This window comes from Zeus faber (assembly GCF_960531495.2).
Source record: "Zeus faber genome assembly, chromosome: 8".
Lineage (NCBI taxonomy): Eukaryota > Metazoa > Chordata > Actinopteri > Zeiformes > Zeidae > Zeus > Zeus faber.
The window spans coordinates 32,009,704-32,029,775 of NC_137195.1; the positions used below are offsets into that span (position 1 = coordinate 32,009,704).

General features: G+C 45.3%; 1 protein-coding gene across 3 annotated transcripts in view; it reads left to right on the forward strand.

Moving 5' to 3' along the window:
* The first annotated feature begins 17 nt into the window (after window positions 1–17).
* The window catches only part of cep192 (centrosomal protein 192), a 76,348-nt gene continuing 56,293 nt past the window's right edge, over window positions 18–20,072 (forward strand). For all 3 annotated transcript variants that reach the window (XM_080005075.1, XM_080005076.1, XM_080005077.1), the window contains exons 1-8: window positions 18–108; window positions 581–640; window positions 720–878; window positions 1,683–1,833; window positions 2,029–2,240; window positions 3,442–3,564; window positions 5,314–5,560; window positions 17,791–17,925. In XM_080005075.1, the coding sequence (XP_079861201.1) occupies window positions 37–108; window positions 581–640; window positions 720–878; window positions 1,683–1,833; window positions 2,029–2,240; window positions 3,442–3,564; window positions 5,314–5,560; window positions 17,791–17,925 (1,159 nt within the window). In that variant the 5' untranslated portion in view covers window positions 18–36. The remainder of the gene's footprint in view (window positions 109–580; window positions 641–719; window positions 879–1,682; window positions 1,834–2,028; window positions 2,241–3,441; window positions 3,565–5,313; window positions 5,561–17,790; window positions 17,926–20,072) is intronic.

A 20,072-nucleotide genomic window follows, 5' to 3' on the forward strand; every position in this document is an offset into this window, starting at 1 on the left:
TTGGACATGAGCAATATTCCTGACGATGAGCTGGAGATGTACTTCAAGAAGCTGGTCCCACCATCCATACAGAGGGGCAGAGTGGAGGGCCAGGAAATCCCTGCAGCCGTAAGCCTGTTCTCCGCCCTTGTGCTCAAGTTTCTGTCTATAAACAGTATCTAAAGGAAGGTCGGTCTGTCCTTCAATTATATCGAGAGCTGTCCATCCGATCCACTTCGCAGGGGTATTGCTTGGGATCTAAGGACAGTGCAGTGTCGAATTTGGTGCAATTTTGACAGGCGACACGTGTAACATTAATAAACATTAAATAAACCATCAAACTGCAAGCCGCTCAGCACGCGGGCCGGGCCTTTGCAACCAGTGAGCTGTGTGAAGCAGTGGCACGGGGCTTCAGGGCTCTGCGACAGTCATGTGTCTGCAGTGCAGCCCATTGGCAAAATAATCAGATGGTATTGATCTACACTTATTGGTGTCCATAATTATTGTACCCCTATTGATTATCAATTCTGCTGCGCCCATTCACTGTGTGGAACAAAGTTTGTTGGCGGTCGTGTGACCTTCCCTCTCCTGTGCTTTGTAGGTACTGCCTGGAGCTCCTGACAAGACGCCCAACACAAGCACAATGGATGACTGTGATCAGGTGACTGCAGTCAACTTCCACAGAGTTGTCCTGCCGGTTGACTTTGGTCCCCTGCTCTGACCCTGCGCTCTCCCTCCAGGAGGACTTCCGGATGCTTGATGTGCGGCTGGCTGCGACAGGCATGGACTCTTGCCCCGCCAGTGATGAAGAGGACACGGAAGATGAGCTGGAGGCTGTCAGGACCAACGGAACATCCACCAGGAGCAGGCAGTTGCTGCCTAGCACCTCCAGGCAGCTGGTGAGTACTTAAGAAATTTACCGGAGTTGTGAAAAGTATTATTGTTTGTTAAATCAGATAAAGTGAATTGATAGCAGTTTTTGTAAATTTCCACACATTTTCTGCAGTTGAGGGCGCAGGATTTAACAGCTCAAGTTGATGTTCGTGAACCGCCATGCATTTTCTTGCAGAGCCCATTTTAGCAATTAAATGTTGTACAATGAGTCAAAAGACATAGCTGTTTAAAGAAGTAGCAATGCTGACTTTGTGTCTACGGTCCTGGTCTCTGGAACAGCCTACCTTCCAAGACAGAAAAAATATCTTAAAACACACCATTTTAGCATGGCTTTTACATGAGTGTTTTTTTTATCTTCTGGCTATGTTTTAATCCATATTCCCTGTGTTAATTTAACTTTACCTTAATTTTAAATATTGCTTTTTAAATATTTGTATTTATTTTCTTATTTCATATTTTCTTAATTTACTTATTGTAATCAGTATATTTTATGTAAAAGCACTTTGATTGGCATTTGCTGGCCTGAAAAGTGCTCAATCGATAAAGTTGGATTTGAATTCACTCTCAGCAATGGAGCTCCTCACGGTAACCCTATGCTCCCTGAATGAAGGTGGAACTGCGTTTCAGTCTTCAAACAGTTTGCCTGCGGTTGCCACCCATTACAAATTTTACATTTTTACGATAAGTTGTACCATACACTAGTTGGAGAAAACATAATTATTCTTGAAATGATGGCTGCTTTTTGGTATGATCATTTCGAGAATGCCCGTTCCTGGTATATGCATGTAAATTTTTCTTTTAACGTGGAGGTGGGAGAGAGTAATCGTCCCAGTTTCCGACCGGGGCTGGAAGGAGGCAGCTCGGATGACGAGCCGTTCACCGGGCGTGGCGGACCTTCTGTGTCTGGGATAGAACAACGATGTTCCGCTGAGGGACAGGTCATCAACCCCCCTGTCACAGGTAATACAGACAAGCTAGGGCTGTCCAATATTGCCAAATTGAAATATCACTTTGTTTTTACATAGTACCATTGATCAATTGGTCGTATTTTGTGGACGACTATTGTTGCTTTCATGAAATATTTACACTCCGCAGACTATCGTATATGGTTTTATGATTTTGAGGGATTCTGGTGTATGTGTGTGTCACCATCAGGCAATGGCGGGGACGGCAGCAGTGGAAGCGAGGAGAGCGGGAACGACGGAGGGGTTTCAACCATCCCTCTAACCTCCACCGGCGTCCAGGCCGCCTACAACATGTTAAGGGGGCTGGGCATGGTGGGGGCCAGCGGCGTCGGCGAGGACAGTAGTAGTGATCTGAGCCACCTGCCCGTGTTTGGAAGGAACGTCTTCTCCACGCACTCAGGGGTAGGAATTAAAATAAAAAATGCCCATCATACTACGTAGGAATAATTGTTTTTATTTAATCTATTAGGGATAGGAATCAAGAACCGGTTTCAAATTGTCCAATTCATCAAAATCTCATGCCTCCAAACTAAAATTATAAATTCCTTTTATCGATGCTGGCATGTTTTTCTTGACACGACAAAGCAGTCCTAAGGGTGGCTTCATTCCACAAAGAAAAATGGCAATCTATGCCTGCAGAGTGAAATACCTTGCGAGCCGTGTGGAATAGGCTTCTTGTGGCGTTCCAGCTCCCCCAAGAATGAAGGCGTCCTACTAAAGCTGACTTTGGATGGCAATTGCATAAATTTGCCATCCAAAGTTTATAAATTGAAAATGTGAAATCCCCACAAGTTGAAAGCGTCACCTAATGCCACCTCTTCCCGCTCTCCCACCAATCGTCAGTCCTTTGGCGCATCTGCAGAGACCGATTTGATGCAGCGTATTCATGCCGAGAAGAAATGTTTTCCTTGATGTTATCTTATTGCAGAAAAAAAAAAAACTACAATTTAAAAAGTAGCATCACTTCATGTGACCTGGGATCCCATCACAAATCGAGATAATGACGCTTGTTAATACCAGGTGTAAATGCAAAGGCCTGTGATCATTTATTAAAAAAATAAAATAACTTACCAACTTTTGAGTTCAGTTTTAGCTCACTGATGCTAAAGAGACAAACTACATGTGTTTGGAACTTTGGTGTTGAATCCGACCGAATCTTGATAGTGAAAGCCAATATAGTGAAAGTATTGAATTTGCATACACAGCCTTGCTACTCACTATTATCAACAAAGATGCCGTCTTGTTTTTTTTTTTTCCTTTTCATTAAATATTTGGGTAGACTATATTAAATTACATGTGTTGCAGACATATCGGTGCCAGATAATATACTGGGAAGAGACCATACACCTAAGAAGGAGATTCAGTCACAATATTTAGGGGTTAAAAATAATTTTCCTCAGCTACCGCAGGCATGTACTTCCCTTTCTTTAGTCACAAAATGTTGTTGTGGCAGCACGATGATGCTTATTGTGCGTGTTTTTTGTGGTTGGAATTTTCATCCTCCCATGTCCATTGACCTGAAATTACACTATATAAATATTCAGCCTTATTTCTTGCTAATTTCTATTAGCAATGTATCAAAGTTTTTGCTGTTGTGTTTCAGATGGGAGACCGTGTGGGTCCTGTGGGAACAGGGGAGGCCAGCTCCTCACCAGGGGCCCTAGTTGGACTGCAGAGGCAGTCACCAGTTAACTGGAGTATGACCTTGGACCGACAGGAAGCACTGGTGGGTTACAATTGAAATTAGGATTTTATAATAAATAAATAAATGAAATATTTATTATTCAGCTTTATTGCTGAGTCATGAAATCTCAAAGATGCAACCTCGTATTTGCCTCAAAATAAGGCTCTGCATATATTTAGGGTGGGGGCCACAATCCACAAAAGATTTGAAAGACTTTAGCTGGCTCCAGGAAGAGTTTGCAAGCTGTTAAATTTGCCAACAGTGTTAGTTGGACTGCAGTCAAGACTGTCACTTAATAAATGGTGATTAAAATTCCGCTGTCTTCGCAAACAAAAGATTTTATTGAAATCTAATCACAAGAACCTGCCCAATACCCAGACCCAAAAATCAAGCCCAGTTGTCTATTCTACAAACAACTAAACTACTACTACAACTAAAGCTGGTTGAGTTAATAAGTTTAGATATGTTGGGTTCAGATAAACTGGCTTTTTAAAAATATATTTATTTCTAGGGCTGCCCTCAACTTAAGATTTTCCTAGTTGACTCTTAGTCGTCAGTTCAAGCCATTAGTCGACTATTGTTACATGTTTACAAAATATTTAAATGTTTTTGGAGCATCAGAAAATGGTTTGAGTTCCAGGGCTGAGAAAGAATGTTATAACTCACAATGTTAACACCGTTAACACAAAACCTAATAACCAGCCTTTAAAATGTATATTTAATTGTGCTGCACAGTGTGCACACGGGAATAGAGCTGCCTGTTAATTACACCTGTAACAGGAATGGGTAGGTAGGCAGAGGAAAAGTGTCAGACAGGCAACAATGCCAGAGGCTTTACTTTGGGGGTTGTTCCTTAACTTCATGGTGAACATACGCTAATGCTAGCCCAGGCTCCTGTGGCAGCTCTCACAACGGCCTTTTATCCTTGTGAGCTTCCCTATTGAGCCTAATTGATTGCAGGTGTGGGACACCTGCCCAGCACTGCCTGCAATGCAGCCACTGGGCAGCGGGTGGAGCAAATGTGCAGGAATGTAGAAAACCCTCCACCACCATTCCCCTCAGTCCCTTATATACAGGTTAAACATTACATTGGTTCAACTTATAAGGCCCTTTTATTATCTTATTAATCGACACATTTAAATAACATATGACATCATTTGTACTGAAATCCCCGCCTGTAAATCCCAGTCCAACGGGGACTGGGAGCCAATGCACCCCAGGGCTCAGGCGCACCGCTGACATCCATGCATTTAAATACGATTTGGTTATTGACGAATGTTATTAACAGTCCTAAATGGCACCTATAATATACGCAATATTTATTCAGAGTTTTTGACCAGTCGATTTCATGCGACACGCACAAATAAAGTGAGCCGCCTGGAAATTACCGGCAAAAGCCGCTCATCGAAAGCTATATTCTTCTAAATGTGTAAAATCAACCAGCAAGGAAACTGAACATGAATTTTTGTTACAATGGGTCTCAAATTAAAATCCCTCTTGCGTTTCATACACTGGTGTAGTATATGTTTTAAGATTCATTGTGGGTTTATTTATTTATTTATCTATTTATTTATTTTTGTTGACACAAACCGACCAATGAAAAACTTAGTCGACAAAGACTAATTGGGGGCAGCCATAATTATGGCACAAATCTGTGGTCAAATTCTCCAAAATAATACAAGTACATTGAGAAGTTTATATACATCTGAACGTCCTCTTCAGGATGTGAAGGGTGTATTGTAGGCTTTTAGAGTATCATTTGTTGCCTTAACCCAACTGTCCTCCATCTAGACGCTCCTCCCAGACTGTTGTGGTGCTGATGAAGATGACGGTATGGATGAAGCTGACGGAGCCACGCCATCCCTTAGCTTATGGGGAGGGCCCTCTGGCGACGCCACAAACAGCACCAGTGAGGAGGACAACCAGCTCCTCTCAACTTCCCTGGAAGCCAAGTATTTCTCTCAGACCTTCCACCAGGCGCAAGAGGACTCAGAAGACGGCTGGAGCAGAGGCCCAGATGGGCTCAACTTTCCACAAGGTGGGGGTTTGTGTGTGTGTGTGTGTGTGTGTGTGTGTGTGTGTGTGTGTGTGTGTGTGTGTGTGTGTGTGTGTGTGTGTGTGTGTGTGTGTGTGTGTGTGTGTGTGTGTGTGTGTGTGTGTGTGTGTGTGTGTGTGTGTGTGTGTGTGTGTGTGTGTGTGGCGGGGGAAATAAGTATTGAACACAACATTTTTCTCAGTAAATATATTTCTGATGGGGCTATTGACATGAAATTTTTACCAGATATCAGTAACAACCCAAGTAATCCACACATACAAAGAACCAGGTGCTCCTCACAAGATTTCTGACGGAGTCAAAAGAATAATTAGAAGTGTTGTCCAAGATCAAAGGACCACTCGCAGAGAGCTTCAGAAAGACCTGGAATTAGCAGGTACAGTTGTTTCAAAGAAAACAATAAGTAATGCACTCAACCTCCATGGCCTCTATGCACGCTCACCGCACAAAAGACCATTGCTGAAGAAAAAGCATGCTGAGGCTCGTTTATGGTTTGCTGCACAACATTTGGACAAGCCAATGAAATACTGGAATAAAAAAGTCTGGTCAGATGAGACTAAAATTGAACTCTTTGGATGTCATAGCACACACCATGTTTGGAGGAGAAATGGCACTGTACATCACCCTAAAAACACCATACCAACAGTGAAGTTTGGAGGTGGAAACATCATGGTGTGGGGCTGTTTTTCAGCATATGGTACTGGCAGACTTAACATAATTGAAGGAAGGATGATTGGAGAAATGTACCAAGTCATTCTTGATAAGAATCTGCTGCCATCTACCAGGATGCTGAAGATGAAACAAGGATGTACATTTCAACAAGACAATGTTCCCAAACACACGGCCAAGGAAACTCTCCATTGGTCTCAGAGAAAGAAAATAAAGCTTCTAGAATGGCCCTGTCAACCACCTGACTTGACTTGAATCCAAACCAAATCTATGGAAAGAACTGAAGATCAGGGTTCATCGAGGCCCCAGGAACCTTCAAGAAGACAATTTGTGTGGAAAAATGGGCAAAAATCAAACCTGAGCAATGCATGAGACTAGTTTCTTTATACAGGAGGGGTCTTGAAGCTGTCATTACCAACAAAGGCTTTTCTTCTAAGAATTAAAGAAATTTCAGCCAGCATGTTCAATACTTTTTCCCTGTTTCATTCCACTTTAATACACATAACGTAATTTATGGACATATGTTTTGATTTTTTTGTGTGGATTACTTGGGTTGTTACCAACATCTGGTGAAAATTTCATGTCAATAGCCCCATTGGAAATGTATTTACTGAGAAAAATGTTGACGTGTTCAATACTTATTGCCCCCGCTGTATGTATATAATATGTCAACTAACCGCGTTCTTTAGGGTTATTTGGTGGCATTTGACATTTTTTCCCTGCATCATTTGGAAGTGAAGAATCAGAGCTTCAAAACCAGATGTCACTTGTGCAAATCAGGCAAAATATTTTAAAGCTATGACTTGTTAATGAGAAGGGTGTGGCAAACTGCGATTCTGAGAGACACCTTCAAAGTTTTCCCCACCCTTGGCTTCATTCAGCCAGCTCCCAGAATGTAAATGGTTTGAGGGCCATCAGAGCCTAGCTAGTTGTCACATGGCTACTTAACACCCTGCTGAATGGGGAAATCTCTTCTTTGTTCTTTTCTTTTGAGGGAATGTTGAACAGCGTCATCTTTTGTTTTTAAAAAAGCTTTTATTTAACAGTAAGAATATACATGTTTTATAAAAGTGGAATTATTTCGGAGTTTAAAAGTGCGGACAACACAACAAAATGTGGAGTCTATCAATAATATGAGTCTCTGAAAGTCATTCTCAGTGTGTCATTTAATATATAAATGTGCGTATGCCAAATATCTGATAAGTTGTTGGAGTTATGTTGGCTTATCCCAACCCTACCCCACGCTACACTCTGAGAGCCTGGTTGGGGCCTCTTTTCATTTTCTGTTCATTAGCAGGTAAACTTAAGAATCTTGTGCATTACTACTTGTTCATATGTCAATCACCAACCCAGACAACAGACTTCATCAGTCATCAACTTCTTTCGTTGTAACAACAACAGCCGTATCATCGGACCCCTCCAGTGGTTCTTGAAAATATTCTGTTTCATCGTCACATTCAGGTTGAAATCCGCTGTTTGAAATGTTCTCCAAGTCCGGGATAATATAAGATTCAGCTTAGCTGTTGTTCTCAGCATCGCTGTCAGAGAACTGACTATCATTGCGGAAAATTAAGTCCAGTATATGCTGCTCACACTCACTTGGGTCTATTGAGCTGGTCAGAGTAAGGTCTGCGATATGATTTAGGTCTTCCTCCACCTGCTTCTTGTAATCCTTAACAACACGGAGATTAAAGTTTTCACAGATAAGTGAAACCGAAGGAGCCTCGTCTTGTTTATGGAAATTACGTCAGCATTTCTTGTCGATGGTACACGCCCCCTCCACAATGACGTGTGTGTGTAAAAGTAGTACGATTTAAAGGCTGAACTCTATCAACGGTTTTGCATTGTGACTTCACATCACATGGAATATGAAGGAATGATCTTCACCTGGACAGTCGCTTTAAAGGAAATGATCGATTGGCGTCGTTATGCGCTGGTCAGTGAACTGTTTCCCCTTATAATCTAACGGGAATATTTAATTTGACGGTTTAACATTTTTCTCCGATTTATAAATCAAACTCGGTTTTGAAAATACGTTGAGAGATTGGGGGGGGGGGGGGGGGGGACGCAAAGGAATACGAATCTGGAAAAATCGAATTTTCCTTCAAGAAATGTTCTACTTACTTGGCTGCTCCTGGCGATTTTAGAAATGCGCGAGATAGCGGATTTTGGTGTGTGTGTGTGTGTCCGACATTTTAGTATATTTTTTTCCTTTTTTTTTTTATCACCATGTCCGCCAAAAATTAAACGGCAGTGATCTCTCCTATGGCCGCAATGCACTCGTGGATATAAACATTTTCCTGAAAGAACAACTTTGGGACTTTTTATCCGCGGTTCCAAAGTGGCTGCCGGAGATTTTACGCGCCAACATTCTCAACAACAGCAACAACAATGGAGCCGCTGTTCCACGGAGCAAGCACCGCGGTAAACCTGGAACAGCTGACTATTTCATGCTGTCCATTCTACCTTCCCTGGGAATTCAGCACGGTCATCACAGGCGTTTATATTCCACTGCAAGCGGCTCTATCGGACCTTTTTGATGTGTTGTGAGGACTTCAGAATGAACATCCCGATGCGGCCGTGGAGGTGATTGGGGACTTAAACAAGGCGAACCTTAAAAAAATAGAACTATAGGACTTTGGAGGGAAATTCAGTCTCGGTGAGGATCCTCAAGGCCTTCTACTCTGGAGCAGTGGAGAGCATCCTGACAGGCAACATCACTGCCTGGTTTGGGAGCTGTACTGCTCAGGACAGGCGGGCCCTGCAGAGGGTGATGCGTTCAGCTGAACGTACCACTGGAACTACCCTCCCCCCCTTGCAGGAGTTATACACCAGGTGGTGTAGTAGCAGAGCCCGCAGGATCATGAAGGATCCTCACCACCCCAACAACGGACTGTTTCAGCTGCTGCGCTCAGGCAAGCGCCTCCGCAGTCACACAGCGAGAACAGAGGGACAGTTTCTTTCCGCAAGCCATGAGGCCTGTCAATGCTGAACTCACCAGGGGCCCTCACTGAGCCACTCACATAGGCCCCACTGCCTTTCTGACCTGTATGTAGCATATTGTATTGTATCACTGTTCTGTTCTGGTTTTACTGTATTGCTGCGCCGTACTGTTGTATACTGTACTGTATATTTCCGTACACACTACCCCACTTTATTCACATCCCACTTTATTGCACATAATGTATACACAGTGGGGCAAAAAAGTATTTAGTCAGCCACCAATTGTGCATTTCTGTGTGGAGTTTGCATGTTCTCCCCGTGCTCACATGGGGTTTCCTCCACCTCTCGTCAGTAAGGACCCCCACCAAAAACATGCACCCATCATCGTCTGTCAGCGATGGACACTTATCACTTGGTCCCCGGGCGCGTCCACGTATGCTGCCCACTGCTCCTGGCTGTTCCCCCCCGGAGGAAGGACAAGCCAGGATGGCAGAGGATCCATTTCACCGGCCACCATCAAAGCGTGTGTGTGTGTGTGTGTGTGTGTGTGTGTGTGTGTGTGTGTGTGTGTGTGTGTGTGTGTGTGTGTGTGTGTGTGTGTGTGTGTGTGTGTGTGTGTGTGTGTGTGTGTGTGTGTGTGTGTGTGTGTGTGTGTGTGTGTCGAATAAAGACAGTTTCTTCTTTCTTCTCTCCATGGCGATAGTGGCGCCGCCCCTAGCGGTCGCCTGCGCCGGCGCTCCGGTTACTTTCTTACTCTTTAGTATTTTTTTCCTTTTTTTATCACAATGTTCGCCAGAAAAACATCAACAATTAACTCATACGGCCGCGATGCACTCATGGATATAAAAATTTCCCTAAACGAACAACTTTGGGACTTTTTATCCGTGGGAGCAGAGTGGCCGGCGGAAATCCTACGCGGGAACACTCGCAACAACAACTACCACAACAAAAATGGAGTCGCTGTTCCACGAGCCGGCCCACGGAGGAAGCACCGAGGTAAACGAGGCGGCATTCGGGTCAGAATGAGGACACAACCTTACCGTCCACCTCTGCCAAGCATCCTTCTTGCTAACGTCCAGTCCCTGGAGAACAAGATGGATGAACTTCGAGCGAGGATTCAATTCCAGCGTGACACGAGGAACTGTTGCGTCCTCTGCCTGACGGAAACATGGCTGACCCCACTGGTGCCGGATGAAGCCATACGTCCAGCCGAGGCCTTCTCCGTGTTCCGCGGCGACAGAACGGGAGAGTCGGGGAAATCCAAAGGTGGAGGCGTCTGCCTAATGGTAAACAACCGCTGGTGTAACGCCAACAACACCAAATTCCTCTCCCACTCCTGCTCGCCGAACCTGGAACAGCTGACCATACTATGCCGTCCATTTTATCTCCCCCGGGAATTCAGCACGGTCATTATTACAGCCGTTTATATCCCACTGCAAGCGGACACCGACGCAGCTCTGTCGGTTCTGCACGATGTGTTGTGCGGATTTCAGAACAGACATCCCGACGCGGCTGTGGTGGTGACTGGGGACTTTAACAGGGCCAACCTTAAAAAAGTTCTGCCGAATTTCCACCAACACATGACGTGTGCCACCAGGGGAGACAAAACTCTGGACCATTGTTACACTCCTTACAAGAACGGATACAAGACCGTGTCGCTTCCTGCTTTCGGGAAATCAGATCACGCCGCGATCTCGCTGCTTCCTGTTTACAGGCCTCTGATCGCGCGGGATCTGGTGATGACGAGGGAAGTGAAGCGGTGGACGGACCAATCAGAGGCTGCGCTTCAGGACGCTCTGACTGACGTAGACTGGGACGTGTTCCAAGCGAGTTCAAGTGACGTCAGCGAGTTTACGGAGGTTGTAGTGAGTTTTGTGGCTACACTCGCGGATGAAATCGTTCCCACGGTGAAAGTTCGGATATTTCCAAACCAGAAACCATGGGTTGATAAATCCATCCGCTGCGCTCTGAATGCGCGCACGGCCGCTTACAACGACGGACTTGTATCTGGTAACATGGACAACTACAATGCGGCGTCGTACAATCTGCGGAGGGCGGTGAGGGACGCTAAACGGACGTACAGAGACACCGTGGAGCTGCAGATGGAGCGGGGGGACACCAGACGCTTGTGGGAGGGGCTGCGAACAATAACTAACTACAAGAGCAGCTCCTCCCCAGCCACGAGTGCGGACGCCTCCCTAGCCAACCAACTGAACTCCTTTTATGCGCGGTTCGAGTCTGGCAGCAGCACCGCTAGCTCGCCGGCTAATTGGAGCTACACCGCTGGGGACGAGCGCGCACTCTCAGTGTCCGTGCACGAGGTCAGGAGGGCTTTGATGCGGGTGAACACCAGGAAAGCTGCGGGCCCAGACGGCATATCTGGACGAGTACTGAAGACCTGTGGTAACCAGCTAGCTCCGGTGTTCACCACAATATTCAACATCTCCCTGGCTGAATCAGTGGTCCCATCCTGTTTCAAGAGGTCCACCGTCGTTCCTGTCCCGAAGATCGCCTCTCCAACCTGCCTGAATGACTACCGTCCGGTGGCCCTCACCTCGGTGGTCATGAAGTGTTTCGAGAGGCTGATTAAGGATTACATCTGCGCCTCCCTCCCCCGCACCTTGGACCCGTTGCAGTTCGCGTACCGGCAGAACAGATCCACGGATGACGCGGTCTCCCAGGTACTGCACACCACGCTCACGCACCTGGATGGCCAGAAGGGGGCCTATGTGAGAATGCTGTTCATTGATTATAGTTCAGCTTTCAACACCATAGTCCCCACCAGACTGGCTGTCAAGTTGTTGGAGCTAGGATTGAATGCTCCGCTGTGCACCTGGATCCTGGACTTCCTCACAGGCCGCCCCCAGGTGGTCAAGGTGGGGAAGTACATGTCAAGCTCCCTCACCCTGAATACAGGATCCCCCCCAGGGCTGCGTCCTCAGCCCCCTACTGTACTCCCTGTACACACATGACTGTGTGGCCAGGTCCAGCTCCAACACCATCATCAAGTTTGCTGACGACACCGTTGTCGTGGGCCTGATCACCGACTGCGATGAGAAGGCCTACCGCGAGGAGGTGGCTGACCTGTCACTCTGGTGCCAGGACAACAGCCTCCACCTGAACGTCAGCAAAACCAAGGAGCTGATTGTGGACTTTAGGCGTGGATCACAATCGAGGACGCACGCGCCCTTGTGGATTAATGGGACTTCTGTCGATAGGGTGAGCAGCTTCAGATATCTGGGAGTCCACATCACAGAGGACTTAACATGGACTGTTCATACAGACACTCTGGTGAGAAAGGCGAGGCAGCGTCTCTACCACCTCAGGCAGCTGAGGAAATTCCGGGTCTCGGTGAGGATCCTCAAGTCCTTCTACTCTGGAGCAGTGGAGAGCATCCTGACAGGCAACATCACTGCCTGGTTTGGGAACTGTACTGCCCAGGACAGGCGGGCCCTGCAGAGGGTGGTGCGTTCAGCTGAACGTACCACTGGAACTACCCTCCCCCCCTTGCAGGAGTTATACACCAGGAGGTGTAGTAGCAGAGCCCGTAGGATCATGAAGGATCCTCATCACCCCAACAACGGACTGTTTCAGCTGCTGCGGTCAGGCAAGCGCCTCCGCAGTCACGCAGCGAGAACAGAGAGACTGAGACTGAGTTTTTTCCCTCAAGCCATCAGAACTGTCAACGCTGACCTCACCAGGGGTCCTAACTGAGCCATGCACTAGGCTCCACTACCTACCGTACTGTATGTAGCATACTGTACCGCATACTGTATCACTGTTCAGGGTTGTTCGTGATGCCGTATTGCTGCGCCGTACTGTTGTATACTGTGCTGTATTATCCCAAACACTACCTCACACTATTCACATTCACATGCCACTTTAATTCACATGCCACTTTAAATGCACATATCTGTATATACATAGCCATATTCCTTCAACCTATTCCATTTTATTTCAATTTATTTTTTATTGTATTTTATCCTATATATTTTTTATCTTATTCTATAAGTATTCCACTTACTGTATTACGTTTTAGGAGTCAGTTAGTCGGTCTATTAGAAAGGAATTTTCTACTTTTTATTTTATTTTATTTTTGTACTTTTTCCTAGGACTTATTGTGTGCTATCACCGGGTGCGTTGCATTACATTTCACTGCATATATGTATGGAAGTATGTATATGTATGTGACAAATAAAAATCTTGAATCTTGAAATCTTGAATCTTCAGAATGGGGGGAAAGAATTGAGGAAATCACATTGTAGGATTTGTAATGAATTAATTGGTAAATTCCTCGGTAAAATAAATATTTGGTCACCTACAAACAAGCAAGATTTCTGGCTTTCACAGACCTGTAACTTTTTCTTTAAGAGGCTCCTCTGTCCTCCACTCGTTACATGTATTAATGGCACCTGTTTGAACTCGTTATCAGTATAAAAGACACCTGTCCACAACCTCAAACAGTCACACTCCAAACTCCACTATGGCCAAGACCAAAGAGCTGTCAAAGGACACCAGAAACAAAATTGTAGACCTGCACCAGGCTGGGAAGACTGAATCTGCAACAGGTAAGCAGCTTGTTGTGAAGAAATCAACTGTGGGAGCAATTATTAGAAAATGGAAGACATACAAGACCACTGATAATCTCCCTCGATCTGGGGATCCCACCACAGCAAAACCCGCCATCTCGCGCATTTCTAAATTCGCCAGGATCAGCCAAATAAATTGAAAAAAACTTTCTTGAAGGAAAACGTGATTTATTTATTTATTTATTATTATTTTTTTGTTTTTCCAGATTTGTGTTTTTATTTTTTTTTATCAACGTATTTTCAAAACTGAGTTTGATTTATAAATAGTAGAAAAATGTTAAACCGTGGAGTTAAATATTCCCATTAGATTACATGGGGAAACACAGTCCACTTACTGAGACGCTGAACAACGCAGATCGATCGTTTCCTTTAAAGCGACCGTCCAGGTGAAGATCATTCATCCATATTCCATGTGATGTGAAGTCACAATGTGAAACCGTTTTGATAGAGTTCAGCCTTTAAATATTACGTGTTTTATACACACACAGAGACAACCTTCTGGAGGCAGCATGTCACTGACCTTCACAGTCACTTCCGTAAACAAGACAAGGCTCCGGTTTTACTTGTCTGTGAAAACTGCGGTTGATTAAGAAGCGGGTGGAGGAAGATCTAAATCATATCGCGGACCGTAATCTGACCAGTGCAATAGGTCCAAGTCAGTTTAAGCAGCGCGCAGACTTCATTTTCTGCGATGATAGTCAGTTCTCCGACGTTCAGTGACGCTGAATCTGATATTGCTCTGGACTTGGAGAACATTTCAAACAGAGGATTTCAACCCGAATGTGACACTGAAACTGAATATTTTCAAGAATCACCGGAAAATAAATTCCTCTTTTATAAAACATGTATATTCTTACTGTTAAATAAAAGCTTTTTTCATAACAAAAATACGTTCAACGTTCCACCAAAACACAAGAACAAAGCAGTGATTGGCCCATTCCGCAGTATGTTAAGTAGCCATGTGGCTTTGGCTACCCCATTTGCATTCTGGGAGCTAGGTGAATGAAGCCAAGTCTCGGCTAAACGTTCAAAGTGATTATCTCAAACACAGTTTGCCACACCCTTGTCATTAACAAGTCATAGCATTAAAAACATTTGCTTGATTTGCACAAATGACACCTTGTTTGGAAGCTCTGATTCTCCACTTTCAAATGATGCGAAAAATGGAACTGTATAGAAGTACAGTGCATCCGGAAAGTATTCAGACCCCTTCACTTTTCCCACATTTTGTTATGTTACATGTTTATTCCAAAATGGATTCAATTTCCTTTTTCCCCTCATAAATCCAACACAATACCCCATAATGACAAAGCGAAAAAAGTTATTTTAGAAATTTTCACAGCTATTTTCAGGTCTTTCCTGAGATGTTAAATCGGGTTCAAGTCTGTGCTCTGGCTGGGCCACTCACGACATTCATAGACTTGTCCCGAATTCACTCCTCTGTGTCTTGGCTGTGTGCTTGGGGTTGTTGTCCTGTTGGAAAGTAAACCATCGCCCCGGTCTGAGGTCCTCAGCGCTCTGGAGCAGGTTTTCATCAAGGATCTCTCTGTACTTTGCTCCGTTCATCTTTCCCTCGAACCCTGACTAGTTTCCCAGTTCCTGCCGTAGAAAAACATCCCCACAGCATGATGCTGCCACCACCATGCTTCACCGTAGGGATGGTATTAGCCAGGTGACAAGAGGTGCCTGGTTTCCTCTACTCGTGACGTTTGGCATTCAGGCCAAAGAGTTCCATCTTGGTTTCATCAAACCAGAGAATCTTGTTTCTCATGGTCTGGGAGTCCTTTAGATGCCTTCTGGAAAACTCCAAGCGGGCTGTCATGTGCCTTTGCTGAGTAGAGGCTTCCGTCTGGCCACTCTACCGTAAAGGCTTGATTGGTGGAGTGCTGCAGAGATGGTTGTCCTTCTGGAAGGTTCTCCCATCTCCACAGAGGAACGCTGGAGCTCTGTCCGAGTGACCATCGGGTTCTTGGTCACCTCCCTGACCAAGGCCCTTTTTCCCCGATTGCTCAGTTTGGCTGGGCAGCCAACTCTAGGAAGAGTGCTGGTGGTTCCAAACTTCTTCCATTTACGAATGATGGAGACCACTGTGCTCCTCGGGACCTTCAGTGCTGCAGAATTTTTTCTTTACCCTTCGCCAGATCTGTGCCGCCATACAATCGTGTCTCAGAGGTCTACAGACAATTCCTTTGACTTCGTGGCTTGGTTTCTACTCTGACATACACTGTCAACAGTGGGACCTTATAGAGGTGTTTGCCTTTCCAAATCATGTCCAACCAATTGAATTGACAACAGGTGGACTCCAATCAAGTTGTAAAAACATCTCAAGGATGATCTGTGGAAATAGGATGCACCTGAGCTCAATTTGAGTGTCATGGCAAAGGGACATATATGAGGCATGTACATATGTACATGCAATATTTCAGTTTTTTAGTTTGAATACATTTGCAAAAAATTATAAACCTTTTTCTATTAGTCGTTATGGGGTATTGTGTGTAGATTAGAAAACAAGGAATCCATTTTGGAATAACGCTGTAACAAAGTCTGTGTGTGTGTGTGTGTGTGTGTGTGTGTGTGTGTGTGTGTGTACACTACTCACAAAAAGTTAGGCATATTCGGCTTTAGGGTGAAATTTCAGGATGAACCTAAAATGCACTATAACCTTTAGAGGTGAACTTAATTTGACCTTCTCTAAACTTTTGAATGCACATGTCCAATTGTTCAATGTTTCAGTACTTTTTGCACAACTTGCTGTTCTCTAACAAGGAGCTGAACGGCAAAATTCACAACAGGTGTTTCATCCATGAATCGACAAATACATTTCCTGGTTCAATTAGAATTGGTATTTAAACAGTCCTCTTCATCATGCTGTTCACATTTTGACATTCTTCTTGAAGTACGGCCCTCAGCTTATTGAGGTTCTTGGGTACAGAGTTACGAACCTCTACACAGCGACTTCAGTTGATCTCATAGGTTTTCTATGGGATTCAGGTCTGGAGAAAGTGCAGGCGACTCCATTTGAGGTACCCCAGTCTCCAGCAGCCGTTCCCTTATTATGCGACCTCGATGAGCTGGAGCATTGTTGTCCATGAAGATAAAATTAGGCCTGTGTTGCTCATGCAAGGGCACGATGACTGGATTAATAATGTTTTTCAGGTAGTATGGGCTTGTCACCGTACCATTCACAAAGTGTAGGGCTGTTCTGTATTGACTAGACACATCTGCCCACACTGTAACACAACCACCACCACCAAAGGCTCGTCTGGTGACAACAGTGGCTGATGCATAGCGCTCTCCTTGACGTCTCCAACATCGTTGGCAGTCATCGTTTCCGCTCAACGTGAATCGACTTTCATCAGAGAACAGCACTGAGGCCCATTGGTCCCTCATCCAGTGTAAATTATCCCGGGTCCATGCAAGACGATGATGCCTGTGCCTGGTGGTGTGGTCAGGTACCCTTGCAGGTCATCTAGCACGCAGACCACACTGATGTAAACGGTTTTGAATTGTCTGACGTGACACTCGGGTGCCTCTCACCTCCCTTAAATGTGCCTGGAGCTAAGTGGCATTCATCATCCGGTTCCGCAGGGCACTGTTCAAAATAAAGCGGTCATCAGTGTGGGATGTGGCCAAAGGACGTCCACTTCTATGCCTTTCTGTGACTCTTCCAGTGTCTCTGTATCTCTGTTGCAACCTGATGACAGTCTGTGACACTCTAAGCTCAGTGGCCACTTCCCTCGGAGAACATCCTGTTTGAAGCCTCACAATGGCGAGGTACTGTTGATCAATTGTTAGGCGTTGTCTTGGTCTCATGATGTCAATATATTAATATTGAACAGTTGGACATATGCATTCAAAAGTTTAGAGAAGGTCAAATTAAGTTCACCTGTAAAGGTTATAGTGCATTTTAGGTTCATCCTGAAATTTCACCCGAAAGCCGTGTGTGTGTGTGTGTGTGTGTGTGTGTGTGTATTTTTTTGTGTTACTTTACATTTTGTTTGTGTTGTACCACAGACAGTGTGGTGTACCTGAATGAAGAGGGGAAGTGGGTGACGGACTTGGCTTATTACACTTCCTTCGAGAAAGTGGCAGACGGAAACATGCCTGAGAATGTTGTGCAGTTTCAGTCGGAGGACTTCCTTCCTGCTGGTACGCATCATCACACAAGTCTCTGGCTTTAGTTCCGGATGGCGTCTTGTCAAAAATACTCAGTGTTCTCATAAACAGTAAGCACCGTTAGTTAGTCTGTTAGTCCATCTAGTCATCAACTGTCTGCACATTTGAAGATCCCTAAACTTGTTCAAAAATGTTGAGGGGAAAATTTAGATAACATCCAGTTTTTCTGCAATCACTGCCAATGAGCAGAGGGTCTTGTGATTGACTGATTTATTGATTCATACTAGGGATGCACGGTATATTATGGAACCATTCAGTACGCCCACTACGGTTCAATACGCACACGTAAACTGCAGTAGAAGTCCACTGGGCGCGTTGGCGCGGCGTATGGGTGCGGCATGCCGTAAGTGTACGCTTCCTATTGAATCCACTGTTGGCGATCCACTGGCAGTGTTTTGCGCTAGAGGTCTATTTTTATTTAAAGAATGTATAACTGTGCACGGCTCCGCAAGCCTTTTTCAATTGATACACAACATAAATCTCCATAATAATGTTTTTGTAAAGGGTGCAATCAATCAAGGTGTCAGTAAATTGCAGCTCTAGGAAGCTATTCTGACATTCTGCAAAGAAATTCAAGCAGAAACTCACAAGTTCAATGGATACAAGAACTGTGAAGGTATTTGTTTAGCGAATGCAAAGTCCCTAAGCCAAGTAGTTGCTTCTGGTCTGCTGTATGGAGGGTGACCAATCCTCCTTTCAGTTTTTGAAGAGGGCAAACTTCTACGATGTGATCCATAGTTTGCTGCTCTCCACAAGCACACAGTTGAGTGGGGCTACTGCCCCATTTGTGAAGGCTGGCCAAGCAGCATGTCCAGTCCTGAAGCGATTGAGCGTAGACCATTGTCTCCTTGGGAGGTTGGTGCCAGGGACCTGTTGATTGGGGTCTGACAGAAAGAGAAAGAAGGAACAGTCTTTATTCGTCACGCAACACACCACACTACAACACATGCTTGCACACACGCACATGCTTTGATGGTGGCCGGTGAAATGGATCCTCTGCATTTGACCCATCCTGGCTTGTCCTTCCTCTGGGGGCACAGCCAGGAGCAGTGGGCAGCATACGTGGACGCGCCCGGGGACCAGGTGATAAGTGTCAGTTGCTGGTCAGACGATGATGGGTGCATGTTTTTGGTGGGGGTCCTTACTGACGTGAGGTGGAGGAAACCCCTTGTGAGCATGGGGAGAACATGCAAACTCCACACAGAAAGGCTCCTATTTGGGAGATAACCTGCTGGAGCACGGTGCCAACAGCGCCCCAGGTGGGAATCGAACCCAGGACCTTCTTGCTGTGAGGCAGCAGTGCAATGCACTGCGCCACCGTGCCACCAGATGTCTGGCATTTCAAGCACCAGACTTTGATGAACTGGAACGGGTGCTCACTGATGACCTTGCCAAACATTGCAGCTAAGCACTAACCTTAGCTGCCGTCCCTTTTAGGTGTTCCTTGAAGGATAGGGTCATGTCAAGGGTCACTCCCAGGTAGGTTGGATTAAAGGCATGCTTCAGCTTGAGTCCGCCATGATAGATGTTTAGTTCTCTGGCAGCTTTTGTGTTATGGAGGTGGAATACACTGGAAACAGTTTTTGCTGGACTTTTAGGCGCCAGGTTCTGCAGAACTGGTCCAGTTTGGCAAGGTCATCAGTGAGCACCCGTTCCAGTTCATCAAAGTCTGGTGCTTGAAATGCCAGACTGATGTCATCTGCATGGATGAATTTGCGAGATTTGGTGGAAGGTAGGTCATTTGTGTAGAGGTTGAACAGAGTTGGAGTTAGAACTGAGCCTTGTGGGAGTCCGTTTGTTTGTCTTCTCCATGCGCTTGTGTTATGACCAAGGTGAACTCTGAACCTCCGATTTGTCAGAGTTTGTATTATTGCCGTTGCCCAGGCAGGGAGCGCCTTTATGAGTTTGAGTAGGAGGCCTTTGTACCAGACTGTATCATAGACGGCTGTGAGGTCGAGGAACACAGTCCCTGCCTTCAGTCTGCTCTCGAAGCCATTTTGGATGAAGGTGGTTAAGGCCAGTACTTTTTCTCCTGTGCTGTGCTCCTTGCGGAAACCTGCCTGATCCACGCAAAGAATTTCCTCTACTCCTGGAGAGATGCATTGTAGTATTAGGCGTTC